The sequence below is a fragment of the Podarcis pityusensis genome (genome assembly GCF_964106645.2).
Source record: "Podarcis pityusensis genome assembly, chromosome: 1".
Taxonomy (NCBI): Eukaryota; Metazoa; Chordata; class Lepidosauria; order Squamata; family Lacertidae; genus Podarcis; species Podarcis pityusensis.
The window spans coordinates 126,640,288-126,663,634 of NC_138028.1; the positions used below are offsets into that span (position 1 = coordinate 126,640,288).

Consider the following 23,347-nt stretch of genomic DNA (forward strand, 5'->3'; position numbering starts at 1 on the left):
CCTTTAAGGTGCCACAAGACTCTTTTGTTGTTCTTACTGCTAAGTTACTGGAGATTCACACCTTTTCAAAGCAGTGCAATTGCATCATCACTTGGTGGGATGGCTTGGCAGTCTGCAAAAAACTGTTAATTGGTAGAATATGAGTGTGAAAACGAAAGCTGCTGAGGGAAGCTAATGAGTGCTTCTTTCACTGTTTTATTTATTCTCAAGTGTGTGACTGCTTTTACTCTAGTAGTTGCCCAGAGAAGTTTATACATATGGCTGGATCCAAAGGTTACCGTGAGTAAGGCACCTGTTCAAAAAAGGTACAGTCTCCCTGGTTCCATCTCTGATACCCCGAGCCTCACGAGTTGATTTTCAGAGTGCCCAGAGGGACTTAGCAGGAAAGGCCTGTTATGTGAGTAGAACTCTGCTTTTGTGTCTTAGGAACCAACCCATAATTTCCCATTATTATTTATTCTTTTAGGGAGGCATTCCCTGATTTAATTCTCTGCACAGAGCACTGCGCCAGCTGATTTGGGGAAAACAACAGCTCTGTCCTTACATTTAGCACCGAAAGGTACAAGACACTGGGATACTAAAAGTTATTAAGATTCAACAGGAGTTCTGATGTTAAGAGTTCAAAGTCAGTGGCAGGGGGTGCGGGGAGGGAAAGAGAACCGTAGACTGCAGAATATGCTGTTCTGTATTCAGACATGTGATTTGCATTCTTAAGGAAATCCGCCATGTGAAAGACAGCATAAAACCCATCAGACAAATACTAATTAATGTGGCATTTCCTCTGTCTGCCTATTTTTAATGATGTTGTTGCTATGTTTACTTTGCAGAATAGATACCAGTGGAAATGATTTATCAGTTGAAGGACATAACACTGAAATTTTGAATATAAATCATGTAATGGTTTTGCCAGACATTACACCAGCACTCCAACTCACATATGTGTGTGCCAGAAGCAGACATTTGGATGAATAATAATAATAATAATAATAATAATAATAATTTTTATTTATACCCCACCCTCCCCAGCCAAGGCCGGGCTCAGAGCGGCTTACAAGCAATAATAAAAACAAGTTGAATGATTACAACTTAAAAACAAAATTAAAATACAACATTAAAATATTGAAACCTTAAAATATTAAAATGTAGCCTCATCGCAGGAGGAGAAGGAAAGGAAAAAAGAAAGAGGGAGGGAATCAAATTGGCTCCAAGCCAAAGGCCAGGCGGAACAACTCTGTCTTACAGGCCCTGCGGAAAGAAATCAGATCCTGCAGGGCCCTGGTCTCATGAGGCAGAGCGTTCCACCAGGGTTGAAAAGGCCCTGGCTCTGGTTGAAGCTAATCTAACTTCCTTAGATTGAACCCTAGCAAGATGAGGAATTCACGTGCAAGGTGTGTGATTCGCCAACCTGATCTAACATCCTGGGCTATGCAAACAGCAATTGGAATTGCTAGTCAGTAAAGGAGGAGGCCCCCATTTAGTCTTTACTAATGAAATGAAATGAAAGAAGTCTATATGCACACTTTGTTGGATTGGAGCCCTTCTATTTAAGAGTAGCTGTTATTGTTCCTATTACTGTTGTTTATTATTGAGATTACTTGCCTGCCTTTCACCATGAAGTCCCAGGATGGGTTACAACAGTTTGAAAGCAATTAAAACATCTCACATGAATACTGTCTCTCCAGAGTGGTGCACGCTCTGGTTATCTCCCGCTTGGACTACTGCAATGCGCTCTACGTGGGGCTACCTTGGAAGGTGACCCGGAAACTACAGCTAATCCAGAACGCGGCAGCTAGGCCGGTGACTGGGAGCAGCTGGCAGGACCACATAACACCAGTCCTGAAAGATCTGCATTGGCTCCTAGTATGTTTCCAAGCACAATTCAAAGTGTTGAACGGCTGAACGGCTTCATTCATCCTCAAAGAGAGTCTCCACCCCCATCGTTCAGCCCGGACACTGAGGTCCAGCTCCAAGGGCCTTCTGGTGGTTCCCTCATTGCGAGAAGTAAAGTTACAGGGACCCAGGCAGAGGGCCTTCTTGGTAGCAGCACCCACCCTGTGGAACACCCTCCCACCAGATGTCAAGGAGATAAGTAACTATACAATCTTTAGAAGACATCTGAAGATGCTTTAGTTGAGATTCCTGGATTGCAGGCGGTTGGTCTAGATGACCCCTGTGTTCCCCTTCAACTCTACAATTCTGTGAGGTTGGCTGCATGTGCTGTTGATAATTGTTATGTACTGAGTTGAATAGGATCCAAAATGCAGCAGTCTGATTGGTCCTAGAACAATGCAGCAGTCTGATTGGTCTGCAGGAGCCACCCAATCCAGCTCCAGATGGAAGTGAATCCGCCACCTGATTGGCCTACGGGAGAATCCCGGAATTAGCCAGTCACGTGCAGCCCATTGTGTAAACAATGTATATAAAGCAGATACTTTGGGGAAACTTTCATTCCTCCTCACCACTATGAGCTGAATAAAGAGCATGAAATCCACTCTTGACTCTGAGTATATTTCAATAATGCACATCTGCACCCCACCATCTGGTGGAGATTCCTTAGTCTACCGATGTCTGGAATATTCCTTTAATTTTCTACCTTTATTTCCACAATCATACCCATCATGGTTCAGAAACAGTGCTCATTCAGTATTAGCACATGATAAATCATACCACTCAATAACTCACATATTATTGTCTGCAAGAGTTGGCTAGTTATGCAATATTTCCGACTTCCTCTACCTCCCCTTTTCTGCTTATGATGCCCCAGTTCCCTTCTACAGGCAATCAAGCCAGGAGCCGTTTCCTGTTTGCCTTAAACGCTTGTTGTGGTTAAAATCCGCAAGGATGTTGATGGAAAGCAATTTGGGACAATTTCCCTTCTGCTGGTTGTTCCTACTTGATCATTTCAGATCCTGAAGAATAGCAAATGCGATGCTGCTCTAAAGGTTTCAGTTGATCAGAAAAGAATGAGCATATTCAGACAACAGCAATACCATGTTCATGCTAAAATGAATGTCTTTTGACAGATGTCTCACTACTGCGTAACAGTTTTTGTGATTCAGTTGTATGACTAGCAGCCCAGCCAGATGGGTTAGAAATAAATAAATAAATAAATAAATAAATAAATAAATAAATAAATAAAATCCCCAATTTATTTTCCACAACAAAAGTGCGGAAAATATTCAGAATGAAACTATGGGACAAAAAACAAAAACAAAATCGTGATTCTTCTCTTTAAAAAAACCCCACCAAATATTTCAGGACAGATTTTTAATCAGAGCTTAAGTCTCGATGGAGATTTTCAGGCTACAATTTTTTAAAAACAAAACAGGGAACTCCCAAATCTCAGTTGCTTCTGTTTTTCTTTTCTGGGACAACAATGTACTCTTCTCCCTTAGAAAAAAACCCCTGCACTTGAGTATTTTATCAACACTATCTGGAACACTAGCGCTGCTTTTCCACTTAAAAAGAAGAATTGATTCAGAAACTAGGTCAACTCCCTTGGAAAAAATACGTATTTGCTTGGATCAGTTCCTGAGCTACTCCACCCACCACCAAAATTACGCGGACAGTTTTCCTTCCCAAGCAACAAACTCTGGTGAAGTAGTTGGTAGCCTTTGTAATTATGGTGAAACGGTCACTCCTATTTGAATCTATCACAGAAGAGGGATACCATAATTGTTCTAATTCAGGGATCCCCGAACTTGGGTCTCCAGCTGTTTTTGAACTACAGTTCCCATCACCCCTGACCACTAGTCCTGCTAGCTAGGGATGATGGGAGTTGCAGTCCAGAAACAGCTGGAGACCCTCACAATGAGGTAAGAAACCCAACAGCTGCTGCTTACAAACAGAACTGAGAAACCTCCCTCCTCAGGCTGACTTGGTTAACTGTGTGAGTGCCTGGAGGCGGTTGGAGGGTGGATGGCGGCTAACAGATTGAGGTTGAAACCTGACAAGACAGAAGTACTGTTTTTGGGGGAAAGGGGGTGGGCAGGTGTGGGGGATTCCCTGGTCCTGAATGGGGTAACTGTGCCCCCAAAGGACCAGGTGCGCAGCCTGGGAGTCATTTTGGACTCACAGCTGTCCATGGAGGCGCAGGTTAATTCTGTGTCCAGGGCAGCTGTCTACCAGCTCCACCTGGTACGCAGGCTAAGACCCTACCTGCCCACGGACTGTCTCGCCAGAGTGGTGCATGCTCTAGTTATCTCCCGCTTGGACTACTGCAATGCACTCTACGTGGGGGTACCTTTGAAGGTGACCTGGAAACTACAATTAATCCAGAATGCGGCAGCTAGACTGGTGACTGGGAGTGGCCGCCGGGACCACATAACACCGATCCTGAGAGATCTGCATTGGCTCCCAGTACAATTCAAGCACAATTCAAAGTGTTGGTGCTGACCTTTAAAGCCCTAAATGGCCTCGGCCCTGTATACCTGAAGGAGCGTCTCCACCCCCATCGTTCAGCCCGGACACTGAGATCCAGCGCTGAGGGCCTTCTGGTGGTTCCCTCATTGCGAGAAGTGAGGTTACAGGGAACCAGACAGAGGGCCTTCTCGGTAGTGGCACCCACCCTGTGGAAACCCTCCCTTCAGATGTGAAGGAAATAAGCAGCTATCCTATCTTTAAAAGATACCTGAAGGTAGCCCTGTTTAGGGAAGTTTTTAATATTTAACGCTGTACTGTTTTTAACATTTGATTGGGAGCCGCCCAGAGTGGCTGGGGAGACTCAGCCAGATGGGTGGGGTATAAATAATAAATTATTATTATTATTATTATAGTCAAGAGGGATGGAGACCCTGCTCAGCATTTTAATTTTGGACGTGCGTGTGACTCATTTGAAAGCCCTTGATTGGCGCTTCTGGAGAACTGTGCCTCTGAGATAGAGCTGCTCAGGTGAAAGCAGAAGCCCTGCCTGCCAGGTGGCATCACTTCAGACCCTGTGTGTTGTCAGGAGCAGGTATGTCCCCGCAAGTCGGGCTGCCATGCACTAGAGAGAGAAAGGCACCGTTTTCATCTACCTGTCCAGTCGGATGATTGGAGTAGGCAGCACACACGTTAAAAGCCAACCGAACTCAGCCAAGGTGTGTAGCAAAGGACCATAATCCGTTTTGATTTCACTGCCCTATATAAAAAAAACAACCAAAGGCATTAGTATATTTGGGGAGAGCAGCAAGCATTTCCACAAGCCAAATACAGTGGTACCTCGGGTTACATACGCTTCAGGTTACAGACTCTGCTAAGCCAGAAATAGTACCTCGGGTTAAGAACTTTGCTTCAGGATGAGAACAGAAATTGTGCTCCGGCAGCTCAGCAGCAGCAGGAGGGCCCATTAGCTAAAGTGGTGCTTCAGGTTAAGAACAGTTTCAGGTTAAGAGACCTCTGGAAGCGTATGTAACCCGAGGTACCACTGTATTATTATTATTATTGACTATCAGCTAAAAACTGAGGGTGGGTGGGTCGAGAAAATCGGCGAGGGAACGAACAGGTAGAGCCCCAGGTAGGGGCTGGTTAAATGGGCAGATCCGAGGGAAGCCTACCCGCTCTGTCAGCTCCGCCCCCTGGCGCAGCCCAAGTCCCAGCCAGCATCCCCATTTGCCAAAGCAGGGTACAGGCTAGGATCCATTTCCTGATAGGAGGCGGGGGCATCTGCCCCCCCATCAGGAAGGGCACAGCAGTTCTAATGCCTAATTAATCCCATGACTGAAAAAGAATGTGCGTGGCAGGCAGATGAACTCTGAAAAATGGCATTATTGGCCCAACACAATTAACTCTGCTAAACCTGAGAAGTTAGATATCTCAGACAATTACTGGCAAAGTCTGTTTATGCTTTTAGGCTATTCTTGGTTATTTAGCTATTCAAACTTGGTAAACGTACATTGGATCTGATTTGCATGTTATTCTCACATATAAATTTCATCTCCCCTCTTTCCCCCATACCCAGTTGTTATTTGTTATTATAATTACTTTACTATATTATTACTTTAACTTTAATGTATGCCCTGCCCTTCCTCCCATGACAGAAGCAAAAAGAAAAGGGAAAAGGATGTTATGTGCCTGACTGACCTTTAACTCTGTCGCTGAACTGAGAGCAAACAAGGAAATTATGAGTCTGTGATTCTGCTTTCTTAATTAATGCTGATCAAACATAGCAATTGTGTGTGGGAGAAATCTGGATATTCTGCCAAAGCCACTTTTGCTGATGAGGAAACAAGCCATGTTTAAAATGAAAAATTAAGTTTCCTGCTTCTTCCTTCTGTTTGAATGCATGGACATCAGAATTGAGCCATTGGGTGGTATAACACAACAAAGTAGTTCTGAAGTAGTTCTGCGAGCTCTAGGATTTCCTTTTACACAATGGAACTTCCTCTCTCTGCATGTCCCCATACTTCAAATTTACTCAGGAGGGAGAACAGATTTATGGGGTGTGCAGGAGGCACACGGGGAGAGGAAGCTCAGTTGCTCAGCCAAAAGCCCCTGTGCTAACAGAACTACTTTACTAGATACCGTATTTTTTGCTCCATAAGACTCACTTTTCCCCTCCTAAAAAGTAAGGGGAAATGTGTGTGCGTCTTATGCAGCGAATGCAGGCTGTGCAGCTATCCCAGAAGCCAGAACAGCAAGAGGTATTGCTGCTTTCACTGCGCAGCAATCCCTCTTGCTGCTCTGGCTTCTGAGATTCAGAATATTTTTTTTCTTGTTTTCCTCCTACAAAAACTAGATGCGTCTTGTGGTCTGGTGCGTCTTACAGAGTGAAAAATACGGTACTTATTTTATGCACTACTTCCCCTTACTTTTTTTTTTTTTTTCAAAAGGCTTACCCTTCCAAAGTTAAGGATTTTTGAAATGCAGTGTAATTTAAAAGTAGAATGCCTAGTGGTTAGAAAAGCTGCCCTCATCCCCAAAGCGGGGTGGGGAAAAAATATTTCAAAGGCAAACACATTTTTGAGAGGCCACCTTGATTGGGGAACTTAACGAGTCAGCTAATTGTGCTTCATCATTTCCTAGAAACCATTTCCATCATTTCAGCAAGAGGTTCAGTTTTTCCAGCAGAAGCTGCCACCACATATATACTGTCAGCAGTACAATGGCTAATTTCTTTGGCCCAAACCAAACATCAACCCAAACCTATGTGTGGTTTTTCAAGTTTGTCTGCCAGGCATATTTTGCACGGAATGTTCAAATAAGAATGTGTGACGCAGAAATCGCAATATACAACTGTGGCAAGCTCCTGATATTTATTCAGAGGCTTCTTGCTGAATGAAATAATCTGCTATGATGTATTTTAAGTAGCAGATACTATGATCTGCTAGTGTGTGCCTCAAAAGTTTGAATCGGTATGTAACCTTAAAGGCCTGACCAACAGCTACACTATCAATATTTCCTTAGTAATATTTATGTATTAGTTAAGAGCGTTTACAAGAAAATATAGTAATTGGGTTTTCCAACTCAAGCCAACTCAGTTGCACCCATTTTACAGACTGGCTTATACTGATTTACTAATTTGAACTAAATTTGTAATCAATATCATTCTGAATCAGGAGACAAACAAACCTTTGAGACTAACTTGCATACATAAAAACAAAAACAAGGCATTTACCTCAATTACAGTCCATTGTTCTACAACAATGGCATCATTTCCTTTCCTGTTTGAACCGGGCACTCCTGTGCCTTCTTCTTCATATATAAATAAACCTTCTAATGATTTGGGCAAGTAGTCAGCTGGGGAAACAAGAAAAGAAGGAAGTAAATGATAGAAACCTTGAATTGTTAAGAAATATATCATTACTGTAGCTGCTTTTTATTACATTCAAATTAGGGTGTTTTTCTTCCTATTCTGTCTTAGCATGTCAGCACTCTTCTGTGTTTGGAGTCTACAGAGAAAAATAATGTCACCTTTACTAACTAAACTGATCATGGAATCAAGTGTGGATTGCACCAGCTTCTAGTGCTATTCTCCATGAGAGATTACACACACACACACACACACACACACAACCTGGTATGGAATTACTGTGTAGAAGAAATATGTCATTTCCCTCTCCTAAAGAGCCTGTAAAAAGGAGGTACAGTGGTACCTCGGGTTAAGTACTTAATTCGTTCTGGAGGTCCGTACTTAACCTGAAACTGTTCTTAACCTGAAGCACCACTTTAGCTAATGGGGCCTCCTGCTGCCGCCGTGCGGCCGGAGCACAATTTCTGTTCTCATCCTGAAGCAAAGTACTTAATCTGAAGCACTATTTCTGGGTTAGCGGAGTCTGTAACCTGAAGCGTATGTAACCTGAGGTACCACTGTACCTGATTCCTGGCACGTTGCATGTGCTAGATATAAGGGTGTGTGTGAGAGAGATAAAGAGAGAGAAACAGTGCTTGAACTGTTGTCCTCTGATCTGTTGTAGCTGTATAATGTTCAGATGATCTCTGCCTGCCTGCCTCTCTCTCACACACTTCTTAGGATATTAAGGACCACTGGATGGTTGAGTCCTGTCCAAGGCGACTATGGGGTTGTGGTGCTCATCTCGCTTTCAGGCCGAGACAGCCGGTGTTTGTCCACAGACAGCTTTCCGGGTCAAATGGCCAGCATGACTAAACCACTTCTGGTGCAACAGAACACCATGACGGAAACCAGAGCGCACAGAAATGCAGTTTACCTTCCCGCCGGAGCGGTACCTATTTATCTACTTGCACTGGTGTGCTTTCGAACTGCTACGTTGGCAGGAGCTGGGACAGAGCAATGGGAGCTCACCCGGTCGCGGGGATTCAAACCGCTGACCTTCCGACTGGCAAGCCCAAGAGGCTCAGTGGTTTAGACCACAGCGCCACCTGCATATACCAAGATGTCACACCCTCACACATTATCATCACTGTGAAGTATGCTGCAGAATTAAGTGTGCCCAGAAGTGACATCATCAGGTGAGACATTGGGAGCACACTCTTCCTTCTCTCTCTTAACACATGACCATTTTAGAGGTCCTTTTGAGAAAGGGAGATGACACATTTTTCCTACAGATCAACCCAGGGCATCATTTGCTATTTCCAAGTAATGGCGCTAGCAACTTGTGGAGTCCCCACACTTAATTCCACGATCTGTTACGTTACTATACTGTATGTACTTTCCTCTGTAAATGCCAAACACAGTCAATCACCCACAACATACTAAAACAAAATCTAGAAAGGTTTAGTTTCCAAAGATAAAGGAATAAAAACATTTTAATAAATATATCTAATTGCCATATTAAAATTGTTTATGTTCAACTATTTTCCATACAGGGAAAATCAGTTATGGAAAGCATTAAAATGAACATTAATAGCCAAATGATAACATTAAGAAGACCTCTTAAATGAACCACGTTATTGTTTGTTTACATATACTTTATGTTAATGTGTAACATATAAAGCACTAAGCAGGCATAAAATTACTCACTTAAGAGGTTTTCTTAATGTTATCATTTAGCTATTAATGCTTCTCACTTGAATATCTTCCATACAAGGACTGTGTGAAATGTTTGTTAGAAGCAGCTCTTCAGAGAAGAGACCTCACACAAAGAAACTGTTCTTGATGCCCTTTGTTCCATTCATACCCAGCTATCACAAACAGTGATAGTAACAGTAAAGAAATGAATATTGGGTGAAAAATTAGCATGCTACTTTAAAGAACTTGAAGCTTTTCAGTTACCAAACAATCACACTGAAGCCTGAACTTCCAATCACATAAGTAACCAATTATGTGCTATTCTCCTCCTTCAGAAACATCCATATCAAATAGGGTATCCTAAAAGACACATTTTTATATGCATTTTGATGCATTATTAGAGCTATGAATGGTATCACAAAATTCAGAAAAACGAAAGACAAATGTGTTCCTATCCGTGTATTAGTTTAGGAGTTGTGAATCAGGTCGGTTCACTCACAAACACCCCTACTTTTTTGCCATCTAATTCTGTAAGAAAAATTACCGTATTTTTCGCTCTATAAGACATACCAGACCACAAGACGCACCTGGTTTGTGGAGGAGGAAAACAGGAGAAAAAAAATTCTGAATCTCAGAAGCCAGAACAGCAAGAGGGATCGCTGCGCAGTGAAAGCAGCAATCCCTCTTGCTGTTCTGGCTTCTGGGATAGCTGCGCAGCCTGCATTTGCTCCATAAGATGCACACACATTTCCCCATACTTTTTAAGAGGGAAAAAGTGAGTCTTATAGAGCAAAAAATACGGTAATGTTGTTAGAAAAATAATACTTGCTGAAAAAATAGAATATTTCTCTACTATTTGTGTCTTCCTTCACAATAATCATTTCCTCCTTCCTACTCTTATTGTACAACATTGATTAAGTAAGAGAAGCCACTACATTATCTAGGTCCTTTACTGTTCTGAAATAAATAATACTATTATCGCCTTTTTCAGGTGCAAAGAGACGAATGGTATGATTACAGTTACCTTTAGAAGCCTCCCAGTGTACGAATGAGTCAATTAAGGACAACCCTTGTTTGTAATAAAACGTGGTTAACTCTAGCCAGTCAGCATCCAAAGTACTAATCACCGGTCCTTTCCTCGACACTTTTAGAGACAAAACACCGTCGTGATATGTCCAACAGGTGGAATCATCCTCAAAGACGTTGAAGACTGTATACAATTTGTTATCTGTTAAGATATTAGAAAATAAAGAAGTCAGGGATAACGAGGGTTTGGAGGAATGGAGTAACTAAGATTAACCTTTTAAAAATGGAACACTTATCAAGAGCAGTTATCAGTATTTCAAGTGGAGAGGACTTAAACTTGTCCATACATCATGACATAAAGCCTCAACATGGCAAATGAAAACTATTTAAACTCAAGTGGGGTGTTGAAAGTCAATTTGCAGGAAGCTTCTGAGCCAACAGACAACTTAATAGAGGTGCTTAACATTTGAAATCCTCCTTCTCCTTAGACAGAACAAGGTTGTCTCATCTTTGAGTTCTTTTCCTAACTCTCAAAATGCTCATTCTCTGTCTCTTTTTAAGTTGGACAGCTCTGCTTTTGAATCTTCCCTGCCCAGTCCTAGGCACTTTGCCCGTCTTGTTTTACATCCCCTTTCTCAGTGCTCTAATTTTCTCATCTATCCAATCTATTTTTACACTGCTGGCATCTCACGGCATAATCTGGTCTCTGCAATTATGCTGCCGACATCCCTTCAAAGAGTTCTGATTTTTCCCCATACTGAACTTCAGACAACGGCAACTTCCTTTTCAACATTTCCAAGATTCACCTTTCTCACTCTGCGCATACTTGCCTAAGTTGCTATAACTTTCTTCTTGATTACCTATCTTCGTGCCCTATATCTGTTCTTCGGTTAATACAGAATGCCTACACTGCCTCTGTCTGGAAAATGCAAAGACCTTAGGAGCTTCATTTGTCTGTAAGACTTTCATAGAACAGTTTCCCTAAGCCACAAAAGGTTTACATTACTCTCTTCCTCCAGTAGTCAAAACCACATTGTGTTAAATAGAAGATGGGGAAGAAGATGGAGAAGAGGAAGAGCATTTTTTGATCCAATGTGGGCACAGCCACATGGGACCGTATGTCAACCAAGTTCTGTTTCACCATCACCATGTCACCTGCTGGCATGCCTACTGATGGTGTAACTGGTGCTTAGGAGAAATGGGAGGTTAATGCATATTTTTTGTACGCCACCCCTGTCTCTTTGCTTGAGCTGAATGTGCAATCTAAGTAACTTGTAGGAAAGTCAGGGGGCTAAATGGGGATGCTCACAGACCAGGGATGCACAAATCTGTTGTTTTTCAGTTTCCCAAGCTTGAGTTCAGTACTCCACAATACCACATCAGTTTACTTAAAACAAAAAAACAACCCAACTCCTTTTGAAAATTCACCATTATTTCCAAAAATTCCTCATCATACTCATTTCGCAAGACATTTTTGTCAAATATATCTTTTTTTTTTTGCAAAACAATTTCCCCTAATGTAATTCATTGTTTTGTACATTGATTTCACTTACACGTGCATTTTATGCACACTTGAGCCCAGTATATGCACACACAGCTCCTGGTGGGAAAACTGCACTGAAAAATTCGGAGAAGTGCTGTTCTCACAGGCTAGTCGTGTTTCAGTTTGTGCATCGTTTCAGTAACTGCAAATTAAGTAGGTTGGCCTTTAAATGCAAATTCAATTGAAATTCTGCCCCATTCATAGTACAGACCCCTTGTTCCTACTGAAGGCCATCCTGTTGCTGTGTGTAGCATACTCACATGCCTGTTTCCATCCACATCCACATTTGTAGCTGGGGTTGGGGAGGTGGCAAAACAGGTCCATAGGTTTATGGGGACCTTCTGGATAAGGGCACTGTGCATGCATGTAATAAAGGTAAAGGTAAAGGGATCCCTGACTATTAGGTCCAGTCGTGACCGACTCTGGGGTTGCAGCGCTCATCTTGCTTTATTGGCTGAGGGAGCTGCCGTACAGCTTCTGGGTCATGTGGCCAGCATGACTAAGCCGCTTCTGGCGAACCAGAGCAGTGCACGGAAACGCCGTTTACCTTCCCACCGGAGTGGTACCTATTTATCTACTTGCACTTTGATGTGCTTTCGAACTGCTAGGTTGGCAGGAGCAGGGACCGAGCAACGGGAGCTCACCCCATCGCGGGGATTTGAACCGCCGATGTTCTGATCGGCAAGTCCTAGGCTCTGTGGTTTAACCCACAGCGCCACCCGCATCCCTAATAAAACCCACAGCGCCACCCGCGTCCCTAATGCATGCATGTAATAATGACCAATAATTCAATTTCAAGTTCACAAAACCACATCCTAGCAATTGAGACTACACCCAATGACCATCATATTCATTGAAGCAATGCCATGCAAAATAGGTGAATTTTGCAAGCTTTCTGTAATGCTATCAGGGACATGCTATTTCTGACCTCATTCAGGAGGACATTCCAAAACCTCAGGGTGACTGCAACAAAAGTCCTGTGATCAGCTGATGATGACTGCATGCGGCATCATGTGAAAATATGGAGCAACGCTCTCTCTGAGGACTGCAGCTGGCAAAGGGACTCACACAGAGAGAGGCAGTTCCCTGAATTAGGTTTGTTTCAGGCTGTGAAGTCGACACCAACATGTTGAGCTGGGCCCAAAACGCCACAAGCATTCAGTGGAGTTACATTGGAACGGGTTACCTATGTTCTTGCCACAATCATCAGCAGATGGGCTGAAGCATTTTGTAAGCGCTCCAGGCTAAATTAATATTTATTTTATTTAAAAATAAACAATCTGATATCAGGGCGGTGTGCAGCATAAAAGCACACCACACCCCATCAAAAACAAGAAATCAGCAAAAAACTTTCAAACAGACTAAAACTTGTTCAGTTAAATTAATATAATCTATTATAATGCATGGGCAAATAAAAATTCTGCTGACTGCTATCAAATGTCAGCAGTGTTGTCACCAGGTGAACCTTTTTGGAGAGGACCTTACAATAATGAGAATGTCATTGTCAAGAAAGCCCTTGCCTCTTCTAGATTATCTTATACCATAGGGGTGGCAAACTTGTGACTCTCCAGATGTTGGGGACCCACCCCTGTTGTGGAAGTTCATCTTCAAGAGCAGCCTTAAGAGTGAAGGTAAAGATAAAGGATCCCTGGACGGTTAAGTCCAGTCAAAGGCAACTATGGGGTTGTGGCGTTCATCTCACTCCAGGCCGAGGGAACCGGTGTTTGTCCACAGACAGCTTTCCGGGTCATGTGGCCAGCATGACTAAACTGCTTCTGGAGCAATGGGACACCGTGACGGAAACTAGAATGCATGGAAATGCCATTTACCTTTCCACCACTGTGGTACCTATTTATCTACTTGCACTGGTGTGCTTTCGAACTGCTAGGTTGGCAGGAGCTGGGACAGAGCAACGGGAACTCACTCAGTCACAGGGATTGGAACCACCGACCTTCTGCTCGGCAAGCCGAAGAGGCTTGGTGGTTTAGACCACAGCACCACCCGCACTTAAGGAGTACCTTGCAATAACAAAGGTCACAAAACCATGGATCAGCATGGTAAGATTTCCTTGCTCTAAAAAGGGGCACAGCTTGCACAGCAAGAGGAACTCATAAAAGTTGAAGCTGGCCATTGTGGCTGGTGGAGCTTACCCAGCTTCTCATCATGGAGGTTGTTGCCAGTAACTTAAGAAGGAGAAGTGCAAGGAGGTGGGGAGGTTGGAGCAGTGCAGGTGCACCGCTGCCACCAACCGGACACTCTTGACACTGTGCCTTTGCCATGCTGATTGCCCTGCCCCTCCTCCTCTCAGTTACCCACAGCGAGCTTTGTGTTTGGGAAGCAACGTTGGGTGATATCTGGTTTTCAACATCGCGAAACAGCACCGGCTAAACATCATGATATATCAATATATCACAATATCTGAAATAAGGATGGAACTATGTAGAGGCGAACAGTAGGGCTGGGCAATATCTAGATTTCAACATCACGATATATCGCCAGCTAAACACTGTGATATACTGATACATCATGATGTCTGAAATAAGGATGGAGCTAAGGGTGGTTGGCATCACGGTTTTCTCCACATTGTGATTTCTGCATAGCACGCACACACACCATAATTTGCGATATATTGCCAGGACAAAAATTATGAAACCAGTATAACAATATGGACTTCAAAATGGTTTTGGGTGATATATTGATATATCACCTCCTGCCATCACCACTGTATTTTTCACTCTATAAGACGCACCAGACCACAAGACGCACCTAGTTTTTGGAGGAGGAAAACAAGAAAAAAAATATTCTGAATCTCAGAAGCCAGAACAGCAAGAGGGATCGCTGCGCAGTGAAAGCAGCAATCCCTCTTGCTGTTCTGGCTTCTGGGATAGCTGCACAGCCTGCATTCGCTCCATAAGACGCACACACATTTCCCCTTACTTTTTAGGAGGGAAAAAATGAGTCTTATAGAGCAAAAAATACGGTATTTGCTAATGTTGGAGGGGGGGGGTGGCTGGGTCCAAAAGCACCTTCAGATCTTGAACCAGTCTGGATGGTAATCGTGTCCAAAAACGGATACTTACATTCCTTGGAAATAGTTAAGACTATATATGTAGCAATTTTCAGTACCTTCTTTCCTCAGTTTAGTGGGGCTAGGACTGCCTTCTCTTCCATCATGAAAATCTGTCTCCCGCAACTGCCCAATGTCTGGCTGGATTTCTTCTTCTATGCCACTCTCAGAGGACTGTCCACTCAGAGTCCCTTCATTCCAGGGCTTATCACTGTCATCTGTGTTGTGTCTTCTCTGTTCCCTACTCCTTCTGCTTAGGGTTGAATCGGACTCTGCATTCCCATCTGTGCTTGTGCCATTGCAGATTTTCGATTTTGGACAAGGTTGTGTTATAAATCCAACAAACTTCATTCCTCTTTTTGCGGCATCGTTGATCTATATATTTTCCCCCCAACACACAAATACAGTTATAATTAAGCTGTGTGCATTTAGAAATCATTTCTAAATTATTATTCAGAAATTAGAAACACGGTGAGGGGTCATTTGCATGTGATGCTTTCCTTATACAGGAGTATGGGTGCGGGAAGAAAGAAGTGCGCACTGGTGTGCGAAAATAGCACATGTTGATTAAAATACAATTTAAAAGATTAAAATACAACATTAAAACATTAGGGTGCAATCTCTTCATAGGAGGAGAAAGGAAAAAGAAAGAGGGGGAGGGAATCAAACTGATTCCAAGCCAAAGGCCAGGTGGAACAATTCTGTCTTACAGGCCCTGCGGAAAGAAATCAGATCCTGCAGGGCCCTGGTTTCATGAGACAGAGTGTTCCACCAGGCCGGAGCCAGTGTTAAGAAGGCCCTGGCTCTGGTTGAGGCTAATCTAACTTCCTTAGGGCCTGGGACCTCTAGGGTGTTGCTATATATGGACCTTAAGGTCCTCCGGGGGCATAGCAGGAGAGGTGGTCCCATAGGTATGAGGGTCCTAGGCTGTGAAGGGCTTTAAAGGTCAAAACCAGCACCTTAAATCTGACCCTGTACTCCACCAGGAGCCAGTGCAGCTGGAAAAGCACTGGGTGAATATGCTCCCATGTCAGAGACCCCGTGAGGAGCCTCGCTGCAGCATTCTGCACCCGCTGGAGTTTCTGGGACAGCTTCAAGGGCAGCCCCGCGTAGAGCGAATTACAGTAGTCAAGCCTGGAGGTGACCGTCACATGGATCACTGTGGCCAGGTCAGGGCAGGAAAGGTAAGGAACCAACTGCTTGATGCGGCGAAGGTGGAAAACTGTTACCTTGGCTGTTGCTATACCTTGCGCCTCCATGGAAAGGGAGGCGTCAAGGATTACACCCAAACTCTTAACGGAAGGCAATGGCACTAATTGGGCCCCCGCAAGAGAAGGGAGTTGGTCCCTCATCCCCATACCATCCCGACCCAGCCAGAGGACCTCTGTCTTCGAAGGATTTAGTTTCAATCAGCTCCCACGAAACCACCCAGCCACAGCTTCCAAGCATCTGGTCAGTGTGTTTGGGGCCGAGTCGGTGTGGCCATCCATCAGCAGATAGAGCTGAGTGTCATCAGCATATTGGTGACAACCCAGCCCAAAGCTCCGGACAATCTGGGCAAGGGGGCGCATAAAGATGTTAAAAAGCATCCGGGAGAGGATTGCGCCCTGCGGCACTCCACACACCAAGGAGTGACGTGACAACATATCCATCATCAGTTACATTGCGGATTGTAGCAAGCCATAGTTCATTACATCTGAACTAGCAAACTATGGATTGTGCCCGCCCTATGAAGCAGGATTAAATCCTGGTGTATAACCCAGGCTTGCGAGACAAGAACAAACCATCATTTGCAGGTTCATATTTAAAATGAAACTATGGTCTGCAAATCAAGAGGTGACTAATTGAGAAGAGCACATGAGGGGAGGAGGCTCAGTCATATGTGGAAAAAATTAACCTACATGACATGTTGAAAAGCCTACAAGCAAAATATTTCAAGGAGAAATTGTTAAGACCGTCCTACCTTTTCCAACAGTCCTTTGACCACCTCATTTGTGAGCGTTTCATATGTCAAAGGACACTCCTCAATCACGAGTCGGGGTTGTCTCTGTCCTCTGGATGCTTGATGCTTTTGGCTGGAGACAGAAAGAAAGCAGCCTTTGTTACAGTCTGATGTATCTTGTGCAAAATGCCAGCACGCACAACTTCCTTCGTTCCAAAATATTATGAATTCAGTCTTGGCAACTCTTTTGTTTGGCTAATGCTCCATGGAGGCCTGATTACAAAGTCGCCCAAATGTGTTACTTGGAACGCAACCGAATTACCTTTTGAGACAAAGTATTTATGGCCTGGCTCTATGTTTATCTTATCTATTTGGGAGAAAGGCAGGATATAAATACATTAAACAATAATAGAAACACTTATTTACTATGGTACATACCTCAGTTTGAGACGCAGTAGTACGACTCGATAAATGTGACTTGCTGGGAAGTGTCTTCTTCGTCCAATTGACAATAAAACAGGGTGAATAGCTCCTACCACATATCCTTTCGTATAATATTCCTCCACCTTTTTTGCAATTTCCAGCACAGAGCTGATCTTGATCGCCTCTGGATTTGAGGAAGCTAAAGGGATTTCAATTACACAAACATTTCAGTGACTTCCAACGGCACTGGACAGAAACAGTAGCTTATATATATATTCTGTATATAAAATTTAAGCTGCAATGTGGGGTTTCGCTGTAGGTATCTGCTAATAGGAGAAATTAAAACAACTTGGCTGTTCTGCTTATGGCTCTATATCACACCACTGACTCAGAGAAGCTGGGAGGATTAGTGGTTACAACAACAGGTGCAGGGAGAAAGCTATAAAAATTAAAATAGTAGCTATTACGGCTACAGTACAGATCGAGGGCTGGAATGTAGTCTATACTAAAAACCTTTATTTAAGAAACGCAAACTCTATACATCAAGATAGCTAGATTCTCTGACCTATATAAACCACACACATTTGTAGGTAGGCATTTACCTGGCACAATTTATTTTGTTTTTGCTACTTGTGGGCAGGGCTAAGGAGTTGGATAAGGCACCAAAGCCTTGTCCCCTACAAGTCCTACTTAACCTATCCCATGGCTTTTTAGATTTCATCAGGCATTGTTCACATATTGTCGAACCTATTTTTGCATCGATGGGAGCTAGGAACTTGTATCTATTAAAAGTAAATAAGAAGGAAAAAGCTGAGATTTTCAGCAGGCGGAATTTCTGCTCAATATTAGATTCTGTACCATAGAGTTGTCGGTAGCTCTGAACCATAATTTCAGTCAATGGAAATCGCAAAATTAGACGAGCTCAGATGCCAGCATTTTTCCATTGGTTTGCTCACATTTGTTTTGGGGTCTGAACTGATTCTGTATAGTTATATTCTAAGCTTCCTTTCAGGACAGAGACCTTTCAAGGTGGCTCAAAGAACGTAGAAAACAAAATAATGTTGAATCCCAGTAACACAGATATAAAACAATAGATTACAGACATCAACATTTTATGGCAAACCACTGTTAGGCTAACTTGGTTATGCTAGAAGTAACTTTCTCCCCCGGGATGGACAGAAGGCAAACAAAAATAAAATAAAAAATGAAATGAAATGAAAACTTTGTACTTAAATGACATGCAGAGTCTATAAATTAATTTTCAGTCAGCTTGATGACAGTATTTAGGCAAGAACCAGACCTAAACAAATATGTGTATGCTAGATGTATCAATCAATGTTCAACTATTCCCGAAAGGGTAATCTATAAGTACATTTTTAAATACGTAAATAAATTTCCAGTTTATGCATTAAAATACGCAGTACAGGACAATGCAGGCTAAGTACCCAACTGTAGCCATAAAATGGTACAATATAATTAGTCCCTTTAGACATTCACCAGTTAATATGTGGATGCTCTTAAATAAAATATTCACACATAAATGGTATTATATTATAGCTGTATCATGTGGCTGAAGCTTGTTGGGAATGTTCATGTAAGGTAGATGAATTATTCCAAACGTTAAGTGTGTTTTCTTGGTTTTGTACAGTGTTTACATGTAGGTGTCATATTTAGATGGCGTTGTTTGTTACACACACACACACACACACACACACACACGTCAATCCTAGCTGCACAAGGTGACCTAGAGCCAGCTCCAAAATTTTGGTAAGATAGCAAACGAAAACATAAGATTAAATGTTCTAAAGACTGCACAAGAACGTTAGAAGCAGTAATTGTACCATGGAACTGCTGAGATGTATCTCTTGCCTCTGAGCTGCAGACAGACACATCATTATGAACTTTTAGGATTAGGATGACATCCATAATTAGGTGATTATGGTTGCAATAATACTTGCCTGAACGTGAGCCTTAAAAAGGTAAAGATAAAGGACCCCTGACAGTTAAGTCCAGTCGCGAATGACTCGGGTTGCAGCGCTCACCTCGCTTTACAGGCCGAGGGAGCCGTCGTTTGTCCGCAGACAGTTTTTCCAGGTCATGTGGCCAGCATGACTAAGTTGCCTCTGGCAAACCAGAGCAGTGCACAGAAACACCGTTTACCTTCCCGCCAGAGCGGTACCTATTTATCTACTTGCACTTTGACGTGCTTTCGAACTGCTAGGTTGGCAGGAGCTGGGAACAAGCAACAGGAGCTCACCTCGTCGACAGGATTCGAACCGCCGACCTTCCGATCAGCAAGCCCTAGGCTCAGTGGTTTAGACCACAGTGCCACCTGCGTCCCTTTGAACATGAGCCTTACATTTGAGTAAATATGCATCACTGTATCAGACTGCAAGTAAAAGGGGTCTTGTGTCTTTGCTGAAATCCTAATGAGATTACAGTGGTACCTCAGGTTAAGTACTTAATTCGTTCCGGAGGTCCGTACTTAACCTGAAACTGTTCTTAACCTGAAGCACCACTTTAGCTAATGGGGTCTCCTGCTGCTGCCGTGCCGCCGGAGCACGATTTCTGTTCTCATCCTGAAGCAAAGTTCTTAACCTGAAGCACTATTTCTGGGTTAGCGGAGTCTGTAACCTGAAGCGTATGTAACCTGAAGCGTATGTAACCCGAGGTACCACTGTACAGAAAACTAGCTGAGTGCATCTAAACATTCAGATCATGTTCATTGAAGGGTTTGCGAATTTAACAACAGGGAAGGATTTAAGCACAATATTGCTGACAGATTATAGATTCAGAGTTGCTGCAGCGGGAACTTCGCTCACAGTGCTGCTTGTGGGAAATGGGTTTCAACAGATCTCTCCTCCTCTCTGAAAATCTGCTCCAGAGGGTCAAGGAGGGGTACTCCATAACAGTGTGGGAGGCAGTGGAGAGGAAGGATGAATTTGTGAAAATTGCTTCCAGGGTTGGCACCAGTTCTGGGGGGATCTGGGCATGATGCCCTCTGGGAAACACACACACACACACACAAAACATCCATGATGCTGGCAAGATCCTCCGTAATAAGCTCGCCAGGTGGTGCACAGGAGTCCCAGATTTCTGTAAACAGGAAGGACTCCTGTTTGCAGAAGAGTCCGCAATTCAGCAGAGGCTCCTGTTGCAGTGGCCAGGGTAGGGCAGAGGCAGTCCAAATCAGAGGGCACAGCTGATGTGTTGGGGGAAATATTGGGTTCCAGAACAGCTGCGAGGGATGACTGGTCACCAACATCTTTATTTCTTTGAAGCAGAGCGCCGCCCAAGGCTGCAGCCATCTATGCCCAGAAGCATTCTGGGAAAAAGAAAATGGTGGGTTGCCCTAGTAGTGAAAAAGTAGAAGGAAGATGCCAGCGACTGTTGTCAGCCCCAGTGGGTTCTTTGGGGCTTAACATTTGCCCCCCACCAGGCCAGTTGCTGACTCTGGGCCTGATTACTACGCCCCCCCCCCATTCCTCCAGAAGGAGTCTCTGCTGGATTGCAACCCTTTCCACGAATAGAGTCTTTCCATTTGCAAAACCGAAATTCTAGCTCGAACCCTGATTTTTTTGGTATATGTCATGGAACACTGCAGTGATGTAAAGACACCTCCCCTCCTCCTTGCGTTCAGTTGCTAAAACGTATGTTTTAATGAAAAATAATTGTTTTTCACAAGAAATAACCACCATCAGACTACTTTCAGGAACGCAAAAGCTATGCAACTCAAAATGCTACGTACTATGTAGCAAAACAAAAGCTGCAAACAAAATCTAGAATGCATTAAATCGATTGCCAATTTAAACTTATAGACCGGTATATCGCTTATGTATTAGGTAATCCAGCATGAGACTCAAAAGTACGTTGTCGTTGTTGCTACTGTTTCTCCACACAAAGAAGTTTTGCTTCACCCAAAGAGAAATGAATGAATTGCATACGGAATGAAAAGCCAAAAATGCAGGTAATGGACTAAAATGTGTCCTGCACAACAATCTTCATGAAATCTATACTTGTAATCTGCATTAATATATTCTGGCTACTGCAACCATGGCAATTAAAACTAGTATCAGCTACCCACAAGAACTGCTGTATAGCCATGGAGAAGCTACACCAAAACGTTTCAGCAAAAATTATGAGTCCCTGAAGCAACTACTGTACAGCTGAATAGAACTGCCTGTTTTTAATGGGAAGCCGTCTGGGGTCGGTTGTTTATGTTTTCAACTTTCTGGGACAGGGAGTTGGTTAGGAACAAGAAAAACCCTACAAAAGAGGGAAGTAGACCCACACTGTCTGCCTTTTAACTGCACAAAATTCAGTTTTCCTTCCATGCCTAAGCTACAAAAACAAAACAGAACATGAAACAAAGAATAGGAAGCTAAAAGGTATTTTCCACTGTAGAAGTGCTCTTAAGTAGTGCTTACTGTCAAGTTTAACAGAACTGCCGATACTGACAGAAACTGGCTTTCAGCTATGCACAGATTTGGAAAAAGACCTTTTTTTCTGAACAGAGGCACCAATGTGCTAACTGTTACGTGCATACACATTTTTTTCTGGCATTCATACGCACAATTTAACACATTTCTAAACCATTGGCCTAATGATTAACAGTGACTGGTGTTGAAAGATTCTCGTGAATTAGTTTCCCCGTATCTAACCCAAAGAAATAAAATAAGGAAAACTTTTGCCCCTTTAAGCCTTTGGCACAGAGTACTGCTGAAACAAGATACCTACCTTCCAAAGTAAAATCAAGCAATATGTACTCATAAGCAGAGTCCGTCTTTGTTTCCACTTGCGGTCTCTTTAGCGTTGAAAATATTTTTCCAGGGCTGCTATCATCTGGGTCTTCTAGTTTTCTGAGTCCGCACCCCATGGTCACAGCCGGCAGGGAGCAGGAAGGTGCAAAGAGGGTGGAGGTAGAAATGGAGAATGCCACAAAATCTGTTTCCCTCTGATTGGAGAAAAAAAAAAAGAAGAGGAAGGAATCTCAAAGTTTTAGATGCTGTTTACTGCTAGCCACAACACCAAAGAAAAAAGAATCTTCAAGTCCCAAGTTAGAAACAGGAGGAATTTTCCAGCCATAGTTACACCCAGGCGTATAACCCTTTATGCTTTCAGGCGACGAAGTCCTCCTGGGCAAGAGTGTTACTGCTCTTGCAGGAACATACAAAGTGTTACAAACTTAGCAGAGATTTTCCATGCCACGTCAATTTACAGCCAGCCCCCGCTAGCAGTGCTCTGTTGCAGAGGGCACCAATGAGTGCTTTGTCTGTCCCTCTTGGCTGGCTGATAATGATGTGAGAAAACAACCGAAATAAAAAGTTCCTGCAAAACTTCAGTGTGATTCCCTTGCAGCCAGAAGGTCTGTTTTGCTGCAGTAGCAAAGAAAAGGGAACAAAAAAGAGCAAGTCAGTCAGATAATGGGACCAGAGAGCCTCAACATGGTTTGAGACAAAATCGTTTCCAGAAAGGAAGTCAACTTCAAGAGGAAATTGCTTCTGGCATCTCAAAGGGGAGCAAAGTAAATGAAAAGCAGTTCAGACTCTTGTTTTAAATGTGAGTTTGGATCTGACTTCCTTCGCACAGGACAGCTGGGGGAAAAATGCACACAATAGCAAAAGATTCTCTTGGCTAGAGAGCAGTACAAATTGTATTTGGAGTAATTAACTTAGTAAGTTAAAAAATATAAAAAAGCACCTTCTCTGCTTTTGATAGGTCCCATTTAGAAATGTACATCATAGCAAACCCGGAGGAGGGATTTGATTCACATTATACAAGAAAGAGCTCTATGGCAATCTTTCTGTTAAGCTTCTGTTAATTCTTAAAACTTCTGTTTTAGGGGCTTTTTGCAAACAAAGAGCAAAGGAGTGAATTTTCAACTAGTTGCTTATACAGTGGTACCTCGGGTTACATACACTTCAGGCTACGTACATACGC

General features: G+C 43.1%; 1 protein-coding gene across 2 annotated transcripts in view; it reads right to left on the bottom strand.

Moving 5' to 3' along the window:
* Positions 1 to 22,841, bottom strand: part of RFTN2 (raftlin family member 2) — a 47,018-nt gene extending 24,177 nt beyond the window's left edge. Inside the window, exons 1-7 of one of the 2 annotated variants that reach the window (XM_081017864.1) lie at positions 22,145 to 22,841; positions 17,423 to 17,606; positions 17,006 to 17,117; positions 15,102 to 15,417; positions 10,431 to 10,634; positions 7,595 to 7,716; positions 5,016 to 5,119 (exon numbers count right to left, since the gene is read on the bottom strand). In XM_081017864.1, the coding sequence (XP_080873990.1) occupies positions 5,016 to 5,119; positions 7,595 to 7,716; positions 10,431 to 10,634; positions 15,102 to 15,417; positions 17,006 to 17,117; positions 17,423 to 17,606; positions 22,145 to 22,283 (1,181 nt within the window). In that variant the 5' untranslated portion in view covers positions 22,284 to 22,841. The remainder of the gene's footprint in view (positions 1 to 5,015; positions 5,120 to 7,594; positions 7,717 to 10,430; positions 10,635 to 15,101; positions 15,418 to 17,005; positions 17,118 to 17,422; positions 17,607 to 22,144) is intronic. The other variant, XM_081017863.1, reaches the window with a different exon arrangement.
* Between the last annotated feature and the right edge of the window lie 506 nt (positions 22,842 to 23,347).